General features: G+C 37.5%; 1 protein-coding gene across 1 annotated transcript; it reads left to right on the forward strand.

Moving 5' to 3' along the window:
• Positions 1-1,986: 1,986 nt before the first annotated feature.
• On the forward strand, positions 1,987-12,773 carry ND-13B (NADH dehydrogenase (ubiquinone) subunit ND-13B). Its single transcript, XM_053777306.1, has 3 exons — positions 1,987-2,048; positions 5,958-6,119; positions 12,059-12,773. Exons 1-3 carry the CDS (start codon positions 2,031-2,033, stop codon positions 12,224-12,226), a joined length of 348 nt encoding a protein of 115 aa, XP_053633281.1. The 5' UTR covers positions 1,987-2,030; the 3' UTR covers positions 12,227-12,773.
• The last annotated feature ends 4,152 nt before the right edge of the window (positions 12,774-16,925 follow it).

The following is a 16,925-nucleotide window of genomic DNA, read 5'->3' on the forward strand; positions in this document are numbered from 1 at the left end:
TGACTGCTGCTATGAAGAAAAAATGGCTATGGTGAGCACTCAGTAACAAGGGATTATCGACTGATGAATGGAGAAAAGTTATATTTTCAGAGGTGGCGCATTTTGTAGTACATGGGTACAGATCAGTGCTAGTGAGACAGTGCAAAGGTGAACCTCTTTGGAATGGACACATTCAACAAGTATCAAAACACCCTTTAGCAGTAGTTTTACTGCTAAAGGTCCTGGACAGCTTGTTATTGTTGAGTGAATGATGAACAGTGACTAATACAAAGCAATCCTAGCAACTTATTTGCTTCCCATTGTGGATAGAGACTTTCCTGATGGAGGAGTTATTTTCCAGCAGGATCTTGCTCCATGACTCACTTCCAGAAGAATGCTGACACTCTTCAAAGAGAGTGAGCTAAGCATTCAAAACTAGCCTGGAAACTCTCCTGACCTCAACCTAATTGAGAATAACCAAATGCAGGATTGTTCAACTGTGAAGTTAATTGCTGCTGTTATTAGGACCTGGTACTACAACCAAGATTATTATTATAATCAAGGGGGAAGCGCTAAACCTGTAGGATTATACAGCGCCTGGGGGGGATGTGGAAGGCATTCAGGCTTAATTCGGGGAACTGGAGCACAGATCCAATTCCCTAAATCAAGAGCCCCTCACCAACATCAAGGAACCTTCCTTGAGGGGACTACAACCAAGAACTTGGCAAAATGTGTTCAGCATTGGTTGATTCTATGCCCAAGTGTGTAGCAATGCTTATAATAATATCTTTATTTCTACATGTACAAAGTATACAGACCTAGCTAATACCAATGACATACTACAATATAGAAAGCCCCTGGTTATGTAGAACATTTCTTTCAAATTGGGTCAATTTTGTCCCAGGATGCGACTCACACCTGTTGACTAATACACGGGTACCCATTTTACTGATGGGTGAACAGGGACGGCAGGTGTAAGGAGACACTCCCAGTGTTTCTACCTTAACCAGGAATCGAACCAAGGACTCTCAGCGTGTGAAGCGTAAGCTTTGCCTACCAGGCCATGAGCCACCGTCATGGCAACTCATTTGCTTCCCATTGTGCACAGGATAGTCACATCTCTTATTAAATTGATTATCTGTCATATAATCGCCATGTATTTTTCAAATAAACATCAATTTTCCAAAACAAATGTCTTATTTCATCACTGTCCCAATTAATATGCACACTACCGTAGGTAGGTACCTGGTGCGGTACCTACCTGGTGTGGGTCGCATCCTGGGACAAAATTGACCCAATTTGTCCCACATAACCAGGGGCTTTTCCCCTCAAGGAAGGTTCCTTGATGCTGGTGAGGGGCTCTTGATCTAGGGAACTGGATCTGTGCTTATGTATGGCCCTTGTGGTTTAGCGCTTCTTTTTGATGATAATAATAATGGCTCTGCTCCAGTTCCCTGAATTAACCCTGAATACCTTCCACATCCCCCACAGGCGCTGTATAATCCTACGGGTTTAGCGCTTCCCCTTTATTATAATAAGTGAGGGGCTCTTGATCTAGGTAATTAGATCTGAGCTCCAGTTCCCTGAATTAAGCCTGAATACCTTCCATTCCTCCCCTACAGGCGCTGTAAAACCCCTACGGGTTTAGCGCTACAAATGATTACAATACAAGCGGCTTTTCATATAGTATAGCATGCATGTCAGCTAGGTCTGTATAAGTTATACCCCTCAAGTAAGGTTCCTTGATGTTGGTGAGGGGCTCTTGATTTAGGGAATTGGATCTGTGCTCCAATTCCCCGAATTAAGCCTGAATGCCTTCCACATCCCCCCCCCCAGGCGCTGTATAATCCTCCGGGTTTAGCGCTTCCCCTTTGATTATAATAATAATAATGTATAAGTTATATCGTGTACTTGTAGAAATAAAGATTATTATTATTATTAATTATTACGTATTATTATTAATTATTATTACATATTATTATTAATAATAATAGTGATAGGCTCTGAACCCTCACCATCACTCCAACAACAACAACAACAACAACAACAATATGGCGACTAAGAAAGTGGTGAGAGACGGGGATAATTATCTTATATCTTGATGCTGTGCATCTCTCAGACTCGCTAGAATGAATATTTAATAGCGGAGTGATGAGCACCACTGTTATGGCTGAAGTAATTAAGTGCTAGGTATTAAGGGATGGTGTAATTAAGCCTCGCCGGTGAGTGCTCAACTATCTTGATCTTATATTTACCTTCCTCCCGGGGGGGGAGGAGGTTTACTCTGCCGGCGAAGGGGGGCTCTTGATCCAGGGAACTGGAGCTGTTTATACCCTTGAATTTGAGCCTGAAAGCCTTACATTAACCCAGGCGCTGCGCGACCCTTTCGGGTTTGACGCTTTCACGTGATGATAAATTCAGTGTTTGTGTTATTTTATACTTTCTGAAATGAAAATGCAAACAAAATTTTGACTTATTGTTTGGATTAACCCTTAATGAGGGGGGGGGGTGTGGATCTCGGTAAATAATATAAAAAAAGTGCTAAACCTACAAGGGTTATATAGTGCACCTCAGTAAATAATAATAATAATTATTTCTACAAGTACATGATACAACTTATACAGACCATAGCTGACATCAGTGACATACTGTATAGAAAGCCCAGGTAAACTCCAGGTTATGTAGAGCAATAATCCTACAGGTTTAGTGCTCCCCATGATTATAATAATAAAATATGCAGAGCATTTCGGGCAAATTGGATTAATCTTGTCCCCCAGGATGCGACCCACACTAGTCACCTAACACCCATGTGAACGATAATTCGAGCAAATTCTAGACAACCCGTGCCCCCCACTTGACGTGGAGAATATTGATTTATTCTAATATACACATTGTTTATACATGACAATCATCACAAATATAAACCCAACTCTGACCTTCCCTGGAAAGCTACAGTAGAGCTCATAGGTATAATTCAAGATAAAAGTAGCTACCTTGTTGATAACCCCCATGTATGACACAATTTGGGTAATAATAACTATAATTCATGCTAAGCGGTAAACCCATGTGGGTCATTCAGAGCAAGACATGGTGGAGGCTTGATCCTCTGTGTACTTACCTGAGTAAAAATTCGGTGCTAATAAGGTTCCAAAATTGGAAATTTTGTACCTGAAAATTCCAAAGATTCCCTGTCTGCCAGCTGCTTCAGAGCTACTGTTAAAAAGCACCACCTTACCTTGATGTAATTCATGACAGCAGTATCCTAGGGTCAGATATCCTGAAATCTGCTTGAGTTTTCATTCATTATTCATCCTTGTGTTCTACTACTTGTTTCTGCTTCCATATGTTTCAGACCCCTTCATTCAGACATAGCTGTTGTACTGAAAATTTTACATAGACTATTCATTGTACTTAACTTATAACCATGCCTTCAGATATTGTAAGTTTATAAATTAGTTCCACTCACCCATTTAAAACTAAACAGTTACATTTTTTTAATTTTTATTAATTATGTTCTAACCTATACAATGGTCCCTTGAGTTACAATGGGCAGGAGTTATGATAATTTTGAGTTATGATTTGCCCGTGTAAAGAATTTTAGTTTTGAGGGTCCAAAGCTGTTATTGTGTTGTATGCAACACAATAACCACACAAATATTATTATATTGTTTACAAAACTTGTTTACAAGAACCCACACTGCCTTCCCCACCACCCACCGCTAGAATTTTGGCATAATATTACAGCACCAACACTGGCTTGCAAACCGTAGTATTACGGCACTGACAGTGAAAGGGTTAATCATGTGAGCTGGCCTCTCATATAACACTAGCCATCCATTTTGAATTCATCATCACACAAATATCAAAGTTGTACCCTGTTTCTCGGATAATAATTTTTTTTTAACACTTTGACCGTTTCCCACCGAGGCAAGGTGACCTGAAGAAAAAGAAACACTTTCATTATTATTCACTTCATCACTGTCTTGCCAGAGGCATGCTGATACTACAGTTCAAAAATAAAATATGACCAAGAATGGTGGTCATGGTTTAGGCCATCCCAATAATTGAAGCAGATCTAGTAAAAACCCCTAAAACAGATTAGAGGTAAGGGGAGCCCTACCCATTCTCAAGAAAATTGCCAGAAATGTTCTGAAGAAAATTGCCAAAAATCAAATATTTGTGCTAATTTGAGCCTTATTTCAATCTTATTGAAACTGACCAAAATCATATCTTCCATTCTATCAAGTGATGCCAAGAAACAGTCAATCAAACCATAAAACCCACCTCACAGTTGCAATTTTAAACCAGACACAAGGTCAGAGGCTTGCTTTTCCCATCATACACTGTGTGGGAGTATACCTGGTATACCTGGGGGGCATTCCGAGAGTCAACACCCCCACAGTCTGGTCCATGACTAGGCCTCGTGGTGGCTCAGGGCCTGATCAACTAGGTTATTGCTGCTGGCCGCATGCAAACTGACATAAGAACCACAGCCTGGCTGGTCAGGCATTGACTTAGGTGTCTGTCCAGTTCCCTCTTGAAAACACCTAGGGTTCTATTGATAATTCCCCTTATGTATCCTGAGAGGCAGTTGAACAGTCTTGGTCTGCAGATACTTATTGTGATGTCTCTTAGCAGACTCATGGCACCCCTGCTTCTCATTGGTGGGATGTTGCACTGCCTGCCGTGTCTTTTGTTTTCGTGGGGAGTGATTTCAGTGTATAGATTTGGGACTAGTACCTTTAGGAGTTTCCAAGTGTATACATATTAACATATATCTTTGTCGCCTGCATTCCAAGGAGTACAGGTTGAGGGCCTTCAATCATTCCCAGTAATTTAGGTGCTTTTTGGTACTTATACCTGCAGTACAAGTTCTCTGTATATTCTCCAGGTCTGCAGTTTTGCTTGCCTGGAATGGGGCTGTTAGTGTACAGCAATATCCCAGCCTAGAGAGAGAACAAGTGATTTGAAGAGAATCATCAGTGGTTTGGCATCCCTAGCTTTGAATGTTCTCATTATCCATCCTATCATTTTCCTAGCAAATGTGATAGATACATTGTTATGATCTTTGATAGTGAGATTCTCTTGACATTACCACTCCCAGGTCCTTCACATTAGTTGTTTGCTCTATTATGTATGTAATTTAAATTTGTTTTATACTCTGATACAGCTTTTATTTCTTCAAGTTTTCTATAGTGGAGTAATTGAAATTTGTCTTCATTGAACTTCATATTGTTTTCTGATGCCCACTTAAAGACTTGGTTAATGTCCACTTGGTGATTTGCAGTGTACCTGATGGATGGCTTTGTCATGCAAATTCTGGCATCATCAACAAAGGAGGACACAGTGCTGTGGCTTACATCTCTGTCAGTGTCTCAGAGTCTTGGAGGGGAGGCTCATTAGGTTTTTATCAGGACTGCAGGTTTTTTTTTTTTATATATCTGATTTGAGTGAATCTGTTGGCATATTATAGCTACTTAGATTTCTTTATGAGGTTTGTGAGTATGATAGTGTAATTCTTTGCCAGTCTTTTAGTTATTAATCCTAGATGAATATTGGACAAATACACAAATACCTGATAGGCAGGCTTCTATAGATGTTTTGGACATAAATGTCATCTTTAGAGTTTGATTCATAATTTGTAATAAAGTATTATGGAGTGGCTTATGTACAGCGATGAGCTTTTTGGTGAATCCATGAAATCTGTCTCTCAGAATTTTTAAGTAGATTTAGCTTAAGATAACCAACAAAAGTCATTTCCTATGACTATTTCAGTTTGAGGCTCCTTTATAGCTTTACATTGCTGTAATGTTCATTATTAAACTTAAAAATTACTTATACTCATTGTTAAACTTGTAGAAATTTATAGAAAAATTGGCGGGAAGATTATACTCTAATAGAGCTAAATTATTACATGAATGCATTTACTGTATGTATATGCACAATGAAATGTAGCATTAATTTCATGTTGCTTTCAGACTACTGCACTAGCTGGGTTGGCTGTGGCACGCAATCCACATCATTCACTTGGCGTATTGTATGGCAAAATTATGCGGTGTCTACAGAAAATGCCTCCTGATGCTGCCTATCGTAAATATACAGAACAAATAATCAGTGAACGAAGTGCTCTCGTAAAAACGGTACAAACATATTTTGTTTTGTGTGATTGCAGCACCCTTCAAATCTCTAAACCTACTAAATATACATAGTATGAACACATTCTATTGTATTCTTTGGATGTTCAGGACAACTGCAGTGCAGACCCAAACCAAAGACATAAATAGTCTTCTGATATTCTTCATTTCAGTCACTACACATGTATGAATGAGTGTAACCATGGAAACAAGTAGATATGTGCAGAAAAATACTAAGTAAGAATGAGTGAGGGGAAAGTTAATGAATTAAAGGAGAAGACTGGTAAGATATAGACAACTATTGGAAGAAAGATGGGCTACAGAGAGAACAGATAATGATGAGGTTGAGGAGGTATGGGGTTGATTTAAGAATTCAGTGTTAGTGTGTGTAGAAGTTTCTGGGAAGAAAGGAGCAATTGGTGGCATGCTGAGATACAGAGGATGTTAAGGGAGAAAAAGTAAAAAATATGAGAGGCTTTCCCAGTGGTGTGAACTTTGGTAATTGTTGCTGACAAATTTCCTTAAAAAGACACGTTTTCTAATAAGCATGTCCTAGTTTGCTCACTTTGTTTTTTAAACGAGGCTTTTACAGTGTAGTAGTGATATATGGAGGGTGGAGTATATGGAGAGTAAAAGAGAGGTTAAAAGAGTAATGAAGGAGTACTAGGGAAGAGCCAGTGAGAGAATGGGTAAATCTTTATCTGCAAAGTTTGCTGAAAATAAGAAAAAGTTCTAGGGTGAAAGTCATAGGTTGAGAAAGCCAGTGAAACAAATGAACTTGGTAGTTAAAAATTAAAGAGGGGAGGTGGAGGTAATATTTCTAGGAGTTATTAAATGTTTAAGAAGAAAGGAGGGCAGAACTAAGGACAGTTGACTGGCATACAGAATTTTCCAATGCTGATAGTATTGATAAATGGGTCGACATATTTCTAAACAAAATGCATATACTATATAACAAACATTGTCCCATAAAAACTAAACAGATCACTAATAAAATACAAAGTTGCCCATGGCTTACTAAAAGCATTCTAAGATCTATCGATATGAAACATCAATATGAAAAACACTATAGAAGAGAATAGCCAATTGTAAGCATGGGGAAAGTATGCATGTGAGGCAGTGGGTAGAATGAAAAGGGGTAAAAACAGATGGAATTAAAATAAATGTTTAAAGCAGGTGGGTATATAGTTTTAGAGTGGTTTGGTATATTTGTTCAGTATATGCTTAAAAGAATAGGGAGGTACCTGATGATTGGCATAGAGCATGCATAGTTCTTTTGTGTAAGGGGAAAGAAGAAGGATAAAAGAGGGTGTAAGAATTATAGGGAAAGAAGCCTGATGAGTATACCACATAAAGTCTATGGTAGAATTATTATTGAAAGAGTTAAAGGTGAAAGGGAAAGTAGGATAACAAAGAACAAGGATGATTTAGGAAGGAAAGGAGGTATGTAGACCAAGTATTTAATGTGATGTATAACTAATGAAAAATACTTTGATAAGAGCAAGGAATTTTTTGTTGTACTGTACATATTTATGGATTCAGAAAAGGCATATGTTGCAAATACACAGAATAGGTCATATATTACTAAAAGCATTAGGGTTTTTATGTGTATAATGAAGCTCCGGTTAGGGTATTCAAGAGAGAGAGAGGATAATTTTCTGGTAAAAGTAGGCCCCTTAAAACGGGGATAATCACAGACAACACTACTGACCACTAACCAGCTTTCCTCCTAACAAACATTTGTAGACAACCAATGGAATACAATAAGTTCTCTTTTTGACTCCATGATGAGGCATCAATAAGTAACTTCACTGCAGAACTAAGGACAGTTCACTGGCATACAGAATTTTTCAATGCTGATAGTATTGAAAAATGGGTAGACATATTTCTAAACAAAATGCATGTACGTACTATATAACAAACATTGTCCCATAAAAACTAAACAGATCACTAATACAATACAAAGTTGCCCATGGCTTACTAAAAGCATTCTAAGATCTATTGATATGAAACATCAATATGAAAAACACTATAGAAGGGGCTTAATAACTAATAAATTTATCAAACACTACTTGTCAGTCCTCACCAAACTAATCAGAAAGTCCAAGCAACTATACCATTCTAATAAGCTCACTGAAACGAGAGGAGATATAAAAAAAACATAGAAGTCTCTCTTTCAGATCCTGGGCACCCATAAACTAAACCAAATGAACTGCAACTCCAGCCTGTTGATACAGCTGACAAGATAAATGACTTCTCCTCAGCCATAGGATCATGTCTCACCAGTAAAATTTCAAGTACCAATGTCTGAGCTAATGATTATCTGGATGGAAACTTCCCAACATCCCTCTATCTTGCACCAACAAAGCCCAATGAAGTTGCCATGATTATTAACTCACTATAAAACAAATCAGGAAATATAGCTCAAGTTCTGCCAATACTGTACAAACGAGTAGCTGAAGTCCTTTCACTTGCTATTGCATTGCTCTGTAACAAATCATTAGAAACCAACACTTTCCTGGCATCACTCAAAATAGCAAGGGTTACACCAGTACACAAAGGTGGTGACCCAACAGATGTAAACAACTATAGGCCAATATCAAACTTGCTTTTACTTTCCAAAATCTTCAAGAAGCTCATACACAAGAGGTTATACTCCTTCATTACATCACAAAGCATCCTCAACCCCTGCAAGTTTTACTTCAGGAGAAGCAAAAGTACAAATGATGCAATAATAAAATTAGACCTGCTTTACACAGCACTTGAAGAAGCAGATACCCACTTGGACTTTATCGACCTTAAAAAAGCTTTTGATTCAGTAGACCACAGCATCCTTCTCCTCAAGCTTGATCATTATGGTATAAGAGGCCATGCACTAGCATATATCAAGCCTTACCTTACTAATAGATAGCAATACGTCTCTATTAAGGATACAGCCTTGTCCACAAGGCCCCTGGACACTGGGGTACCACAGGGAAGCATACTTGGCCCCCTCCTTTTCCTTTTATACATCAACGATCTTCCAAGTGTATCACAACAACTTAGACCTATTCTCTTTGCTGACAACACGACTTTTGTCATCTCCCACCTTAATCTTGCCTCGCTCAGCGCTGGTTAATGAAGAGCTCATAAAAATATCAACCTGGATGACTGTCAATAGACTTAAACTTAATATAGGCAAAACCTTCTACATTATGTTTGGGAGTAGAGCAGGAGAGGTCCAACTGAACATTATGCTTAACAACACCCCTATTGCTAAATAAAATGAGGGAAAATTTCTGGGTCTGCACCTAGACAGCAACTTGAAATTCAACACCCATATCCAACACAGATAACAAAAAAGTATCTAGAACAGTTGGCATCCTCTCAAAGATACATTATGATGTACCATAAATAGCACTACTTTCACTGTACTATTCACTGATCTACCCCTACCGTATATACGGTAGTGAAAAGGCCAAAATCCAATTCACAAACAATGCTGGGTTTCGTACTGGACGCGTATGTATGGAGCACTAGGCAACTAGGCGGCCTTCCCTGCAAAGACAATGGCTGGACCCACAGGCAGACTGCCTCGTGCTCACTACACAAAGGGGGACAATCCCCACCGTTCAGCTTATGGGGCTGAAATTTTTTGCTACTCTCAAGTGGAACCGTGTAAAATGAATTTTACAAAGCATTAGATAAAAATACGCCGCAGTTTGGCAATAGTGTAATGGAGAGAACGTGCAAAAAGAACTCGTGTTAATTGACAAGTCTACTGTACATCAAAGGGCCCAAAATATAGAAAACTCTGCCAAAAACCTCCAGAACCACTGACTTAGCTAGCATTTTCAAAACTACCATTAAAAAAACATGTTATCTCCTTAACCTATCCCAGCCCATCATAAATATAGTATATGTTAAAACTATACATGCATTTGCTCAATATCATGAACATGGGTAAAACATTATAATCAATACAGTGGTACCCCGAGTTTCGGCCATAATTTATTCCAGAAGACTGTTTGAGTGCTGTTACTGAACGAATTTGTTCCCATAAGGAATAATGTAAATTAGATTAGTCCGTTTCAGACCCCCAAAAATACACTTACGAGAGCACTTATAATAATACACTTACATAATTGTTCAAGTTGGGAGCTGTATGAAACTTGGGGTACCACTGTACATACGTACTTACTCTTAGTATCTGTAATCCTCTCAAATGTTAATCAATCCATTGTGTTCAAAACTGTAATTTCTCTATATCTAACTTATTAAAGCCCTTTAGCATGAACTAATAGAATATTCAGTTCCCTTGTATTCATTGTATTCTCCTAAATTTAAAATTACACTCACCTAAGTGACAATATGTACAAAATTACTCATACTGTTATTGCCTTATTAATCTTAAGTTAGTCCTAAGTTTGCCCATAAATGCTCTGCATATCAAGGGGCTTTCAGCATGGATACCCAATTGTCATATTCCTTTGTTGAAACATGTATCATGCTGAAATAAACTTCTTATTCTTATTCTTAGGTAGGGATATGTGACATTGCCATGGTTATTTGACATATTTATAGATGGGGTTGTAAAAGAAGTCAGTACTGAGGTGTGGGATTAAAGAATTATGAATTCGATACAGTTACTCTTTGCTGATGGCAGGGTTCTTTTGGGAGATTCTAAACAGAAGTTATGAAAGTTAGTGGGGGAATTTGGGAGGGTATGTCAAAGAAGGAAACTAATAATGGACATAGGAAAGACTAAGGTGATGAGGGTAAAAAAGTATCTAGGCACTGAAAGATTGTATATCAGATTAGAGGGAGTATGGGGGAAGTAAATGTATAAAGATATTTGGGAGTGGACTTGTCAGCAAATAGGTCAGTAAAAGGTGAGGTGATCTATAGAATAGACAGGAAGGTAAAAGGGAGGTGGTGCTTTGAGGCATCTGTGAGACAGCAAGTATCATCCATGGAAGCAACAAAAGTGAAATGTACCCGAGTATAGCGATACCTGCACTGTTACTTGGGTGTGAAGCACGTGTTTTGAACTTTGCTTGGAGTTGAATATGGTAGAGATGTCATGTTTAAGGGTGATGTGTGGTGTGAATATTATGCAGAGAATTCAGACCTTGAAAATTAGAAGACTGGGGTTATCAAAAGAATAATTCAAAGAATTGAGGATAGAGCAGAGTAAAATGACTAAGAGGGTACATATGTGAGGTAGAAGGACGGCAGAGAATGGGGGCTTCCCAGGAAGGATTGGAGGGACAGGATAAAGGAGGTTTTGAGCGAACATCAGATAGGCTCGTGCAAGCATGTTAGATTGGAGTGAGCGGAGACGAATGGTTTTTATGATGTGCTACATGAGTATGCACAAGGTAACACTTACAAAGGGATTCAAGAAACCAGTTAGCTGAACTTGAGTCCTGCAGGTAAGAAATACAGTGCCTGCACTTTGAAAGAGTGAAGAGCTGTTGTTCAGAGGGTCACCTGAATTGTGAGGTCTGATACTACAGCGATTGAGTGAATGGCAATGATTATAAAAATTTTTTTAGTCACCCTATTTTACTGGGAGATGGCGGGTGTGTTGAAAAAATAATACAGCCTCACCTCGCCTCAGACTTATGACGGGCTTTCTGATCAGAATTCATACCTAAATAATGTATATTGGAGCTGATTTCCTCTATTCTGTTTATTTCAGTATACAGTACACTACTGTATCATCATTTAAAAATATTGCAGAAATGTTATAAATGGTGCAAAGGTGATATTAAAACAATATCAAAGATGGTTGACACAAACTCACTACCATTATAGTATGCTCCTCACTTAGCAATGAATTCATTTAACGACGTGGTCTCAGGGAAAGAATTCCGTCGCTAAGTGAGGAGAGGCTGTAATAATGATAATGAGAATAATTATAATTAAAAATTAGTGCAATTTATTTTTTCATATATTTACAGGAACCAGATGTGTTTAAATTAGAGAAGGCCATCAACTGTGGTCAAATTGAGGAAGTGATTCAGCAGGCTGAAAATGAATTGTCTTTGGCACGCAAAATGTTGGAGTGGAAGCCTTGGGAGCCTCTTATTCAGGAACCAGTTCCAAATCAGTGGAAATGGCCAATTTAAACATCAAGCAACCCAAAAGATTTAAATAAAAACATTAATTTTATGCAGGATTATTCATGTTTGGGTCTAAAATAATAAGTAATAATAATAATAATGATGATAATTTATGAAAATTATATATTTGCAAGTTTTCCAATGTGAATTAAGATTTTCCAAATTGCAATCTCATGTATAAATAAATAATAATTTGATTTTGCATTAAATAGCTTTACCATGTACTGTATTTGCAACTTTAAAAATTTAAAAAAAATTAATTTGCCTGTGAAGATAAATATTTTAGGATATAGACCATCATAAGTAGAAGTGCAATTTATTTTGCAAGGTGCATAATGACCCCCTGAAATGTTTTACTTTTGTGTACATGTGTAAATAATTTATCAATGTCAAACTAATATATTTGAAAGGTTTATTGTCATGGGTAAACTTATCTCTTGTTTATATGGTACAGGTATATAACAGTTACTGATTTATCTCATTTCTGGCATTTAGGTCTAGTTTGTGTATAAAATGTTTTGTATATAGTACCACAAATGAATGAATGATGTATTTTCATGCAGATTTTTTAACCTTTGACTATTTCTCATTTCAGTTTTTGTTTTTCTTATTTACTTTTTAACCCTTTCAGGGTCGAGAGGCCCTCTCCTAAAGTTTTTCTCAGGGTCAAAAATTTTTTAGAGAAAAAAAAATTCATTTTTCTTATGGAATGATAGAGAATCTTTTCCTGATCATAATGACACCAAAAGTATGAAATTTGATGGAAAACTTATGAATTATGCTCTCGCAAAGTTAGCGGTCTCGACGATGTTTACACATCAGCGATTTTGCCCACTTTGAGCCCTATTTTTGGCCAATTCCAATGTACTAGTCGACAAAAATCAACTATTTCGTTAGAACTCCATTTTTTCTATTGAATGAGTACAAGAAATCACCCATTTACCGATTTCAACTATCCAATGGTCAGAAATTGGCAATTTTGTCAATTTTACACAAATTTCAAAAGATGCCAATTTCCAAATAGGGTCCAGAATAAACAAGACAGACATTCCTGGCACTAAAATAACATTTCCTCTGTTCATTAGTCATGTCCCCAGGCCCCACTTACATTTCTTTTGCTTTCCACTATGAATTTTTATTCTCAAAAAATAGAAGATTTACTGTTATGCAGACTACTGCATTAGTGTAGAAATGGTATAAATAATATCAGCACACTTGTGAAAGAATATTAGACTCACCAGTTGACATGTATCGGATGTGTGGCATGATTTGTTTACTTTTGAACTTCGTCAAAAATCGAACAAAATCTGCTACTTTGAGCTCAGTTTCAAGGTACTTTTCATTGTGAAACCAATCAAAATCATCTCCATTTCTGTAATATGTCTTCCATTCTATAAAATGAGATCAGGAAAACTAGAATACAACCATAAATACCATACGAAAATACAGTGCAAAGTCACTGTTTTAAACCAAAAACATGGTTAAAGTTTTTTTCTCATTACACACTGTGTGCTGCAGGACTTTTTTTATACTGTGCACCCTGACCACACAGACCCATTCTTTCCTATGTAGGCCTACCAGCTTTCTCTCGCTAGATTTGAAGACGCTAGAATTTACGCGTACCAGTATGTCAATAACCCTGGTGCGTAAAACATACTAGTACATTGGAAACCCTGAAAGGGTTAATGGTGTGGTGATCCCTTGCTTAACAGAGGTTCACACAGCATAATTTCAAATTACAATTATAATTAAGTTTCAAACCATGTCCAACGTACTAGTTCGCAACTGACAACTATTTGCCCATTGTGCTAATATGCACAATTTTTCATACCTTCAAATCTTCCTCCTGCCAATATTTTTTTTACCTCATCTCAATTCTGGGTCTTCTACAAGCTAGTCATCTAATGGACAGAAGGGTGATGCCTATGTGTCTGACATACTAGTACACCTAACTAGCATAAGTAAACAATGAAATCAGGAGCTGTTGTTCCAACAAACAGGATGCGAAAGTGGCATGATGATGTCTTAGTCGTTCTAAATTTATTTTAATATCGTGATCACTAATGGTGGATTTAGTCACAAAGCACACTTAAGTTTATTTAACCCAGGATAACCAAGTAAGGTCAATCAAAGTGACTTATTTCCATGCTCTGAAGAGTATTACATTCTGAAATAATATCATAAGTATTCCTTGTGCATAGCGTTAGAAAACTAAAATAGTAAAAAAAAAAAAAATTTTTTTTTGTTTTTTTCAACAAGTCGGCTGTCTCCCACCGAGGTAGGGTGACCCAAAAAGAAAGAAAATCCCCAAAAAGAAAATACTTTCATCATCATTCAACACTCACCTCACTCATACATAATCACTGTTTTTGCAGAGGCGCTCAGGTACGACAGTTTAGAAGTCCTTTCAAACTGTCAGTATCCCAGACCCCTTCTTTAAAGTAGCAAAGAATCAACTCTTCCAAAAGGTGGCAATGTCCTGGGAATTTCAAGCTGAAACCACTCCTAGTGTATAACTTTGATAACCTGTGAGCTTTGAAAAAATATTGAAGAAGATATTTGGTAAGCCACCAAAAAAAAAAATGGATAACAGAAGCAGTGTTTATTGAGTGGTTTATGTCATATCTCTTTGCCCTATTGTTGGAAAATTATATGGTGAGAAGAACCTTTCTCACAGAGGATTGCTGCTCTTCAATGCATCTACAGTGCATCTAGTGACAAGTATATGCATCCAAACATGTCAGGCTTCAGTTTCTTCCCATTGAATCAGTGTTGCTAGCAAATTTTTCAAATTAACGTGGAGAAACCTTTTGGAAAACTTGTTCTTCACAACGATGGCAAGAATAAGCCAACAACCAAGGAATTTAATATCCTGAATGCCATCAGTATCATTACTGATGCCTGGAAAGCAGTGACAGTTGCTACAATGAACAATGCAAGGAAGAAATTATGGCTTGAATATGTTAATGATTTTCATGAATTCAAATTGAATTGTTTGCAGATATACTCACTGGGAGATAGGCACACAGGAATTAATAATGTTCTTGTGAATGGCTTCTTGTAGTTGTTGAACTCATGATGAGCCCCTCGGCATTGAGGAGTTGCTATTGATGAAACTCCTCTCAAGGAAGGTTCCTTGATGTTGGTGAGGGGCTCTTGATTTAGGGAATTGGATCTGTGCTCCAGTTTCCCGAATTAAGCCTGAATGCCTTCCACATCCCCCCCCCCCCCCAGGCGCTGTATAATCCTCCAGGTTTAGCGCTTCCCCCTTGATTATAATAATAATAATATTGATGAAACTGCAAGCTTAGAGCAACAGCAAATAATTAGAGCACTAAACTGTCAGCCCAAACACTGATCTCACAGTGGCATTTGATACTGCAGTAAGTGATACAGTAGTTGTAGTATTATAATCCAAAAGAAGTGCTAAACCTACAAAGGTCATACAGAGCAGAAGTGATACAGTAATTTGTTTATAGAGAAACAACATCGAGCCAGGCAGTTATCAATCAAAAATTTCTTCAGGAGTGGTCCTCTGCTTCCAGTACACAGTCATCTACATAAGTCTTACCTAAATCCCTTTCTTCCATCCTCTTATTTAGCTCCTTCCCTGTTCTGATGTGCAGTGAACTGCATTATGCCTCTACAATACTCATCAATGGTGCTAAACCTTGGTGGGTTTAGCACTTAGTTTTGATTATAATAATAGTACATAATATGGGGAGCACGGTACATATTTCTTAAAATTCCATATTTCAGTTTCAGATGCTCATTTTTTGTGTTATGGACTCATAAATAAGAGGTACACTACAGCTATGGCACTAGTAAGCAACAGATCCTTCTTTGGAGAGTACCTTTTTTTTTAAATACAGCATTGAAAAAACAACAGGAATTTGATGTGGAAAATTATTGTCCCGGCTAGGCTGTGGAAGTAGGAAAACTCTTGAAACTGTCAAAAGCATATCAATCCATAACTTAAGTTATAGCTCAGTGCTGTATGACCCTTGTGGGTTTAGCACTTAGTTTTTATTATAATAATAAAGTTATAACTTAGGCTCTTTTGGTAAAATTAGATTCACTTAACATAATTTTTATGTAACAAATCATTCTTATGGCCCTTACCCATCAGAGATATATCAGTCAGTATGTTGAGTTGTAAAGTAAAAGGACACAAGTGCAACTAATGTGACATTTATTGTGGCAATGTTTCGCTCTCCAGGAGCTTTATCAAGCCATTACAAACAATACATGGACACAGAGGGTATATAAAGGCTCAGAGTGAGGTGAATACTAGTGAGGTACCATTTCGATGTTCACTAGTGGTAGTAGTAGTAGTGGTAGTGACAAAAGCAATTAATTCGTACATGAGTAAAAGGATATAAAAGCTATTACTTGGGTAACATAAAAATAGGTTGGACAAATATAAACTGGAATGAGGCAGGTTGTTTCAGTGTTCACTCTCTGTGCTTTGTGTAGTATAACAGGAGAGACTATGTGATGGCAGGGTTTACTGTTTTCAGGAGGATTTTTGCTAAGACTTCGGAGATGGTGAAGCTGCCGTTGTTTTGTTTAATTGTATTCGAAACAGCGATCAGTGCTGATTCAAGGCACTTGCGTGTGCGGAAATTAGTTTCTTTTATCACTAATTTCATAAGATGATTGGTGGAATTTCGGTGTTGTACACAGGCGTTGTTTAAGTTGTCGT

Source organism: Cherax quadricarinatus, unplaced genomic scaffold (genome assembly GCF_038502225.1).
Source record: "Cherax quadricarinatus isolate ZL_2023a unplaced genomic scaffold, ASM3850222v1 Contig1166, whole genome shotgun sequence".
Classification (NCBI taxonomy): Eukaryota; Metazoa; Arthropoda; class Malacostraca; order Decapoda; family Parastacidae; genus Cherax; species Cherax quadricarinatus.

Excerpts from the sequence above, each read along its gene's own strand:
- ND-13B (XM_053777306.1), top strand. Across the intron at positions 6,120-12,058 it reads GAAGTGCTCTCGTAAAAACG|GAACCAGATGTGTTTAAATT; the intron begins GTACAAACATAT and ends ATATATTTACAG.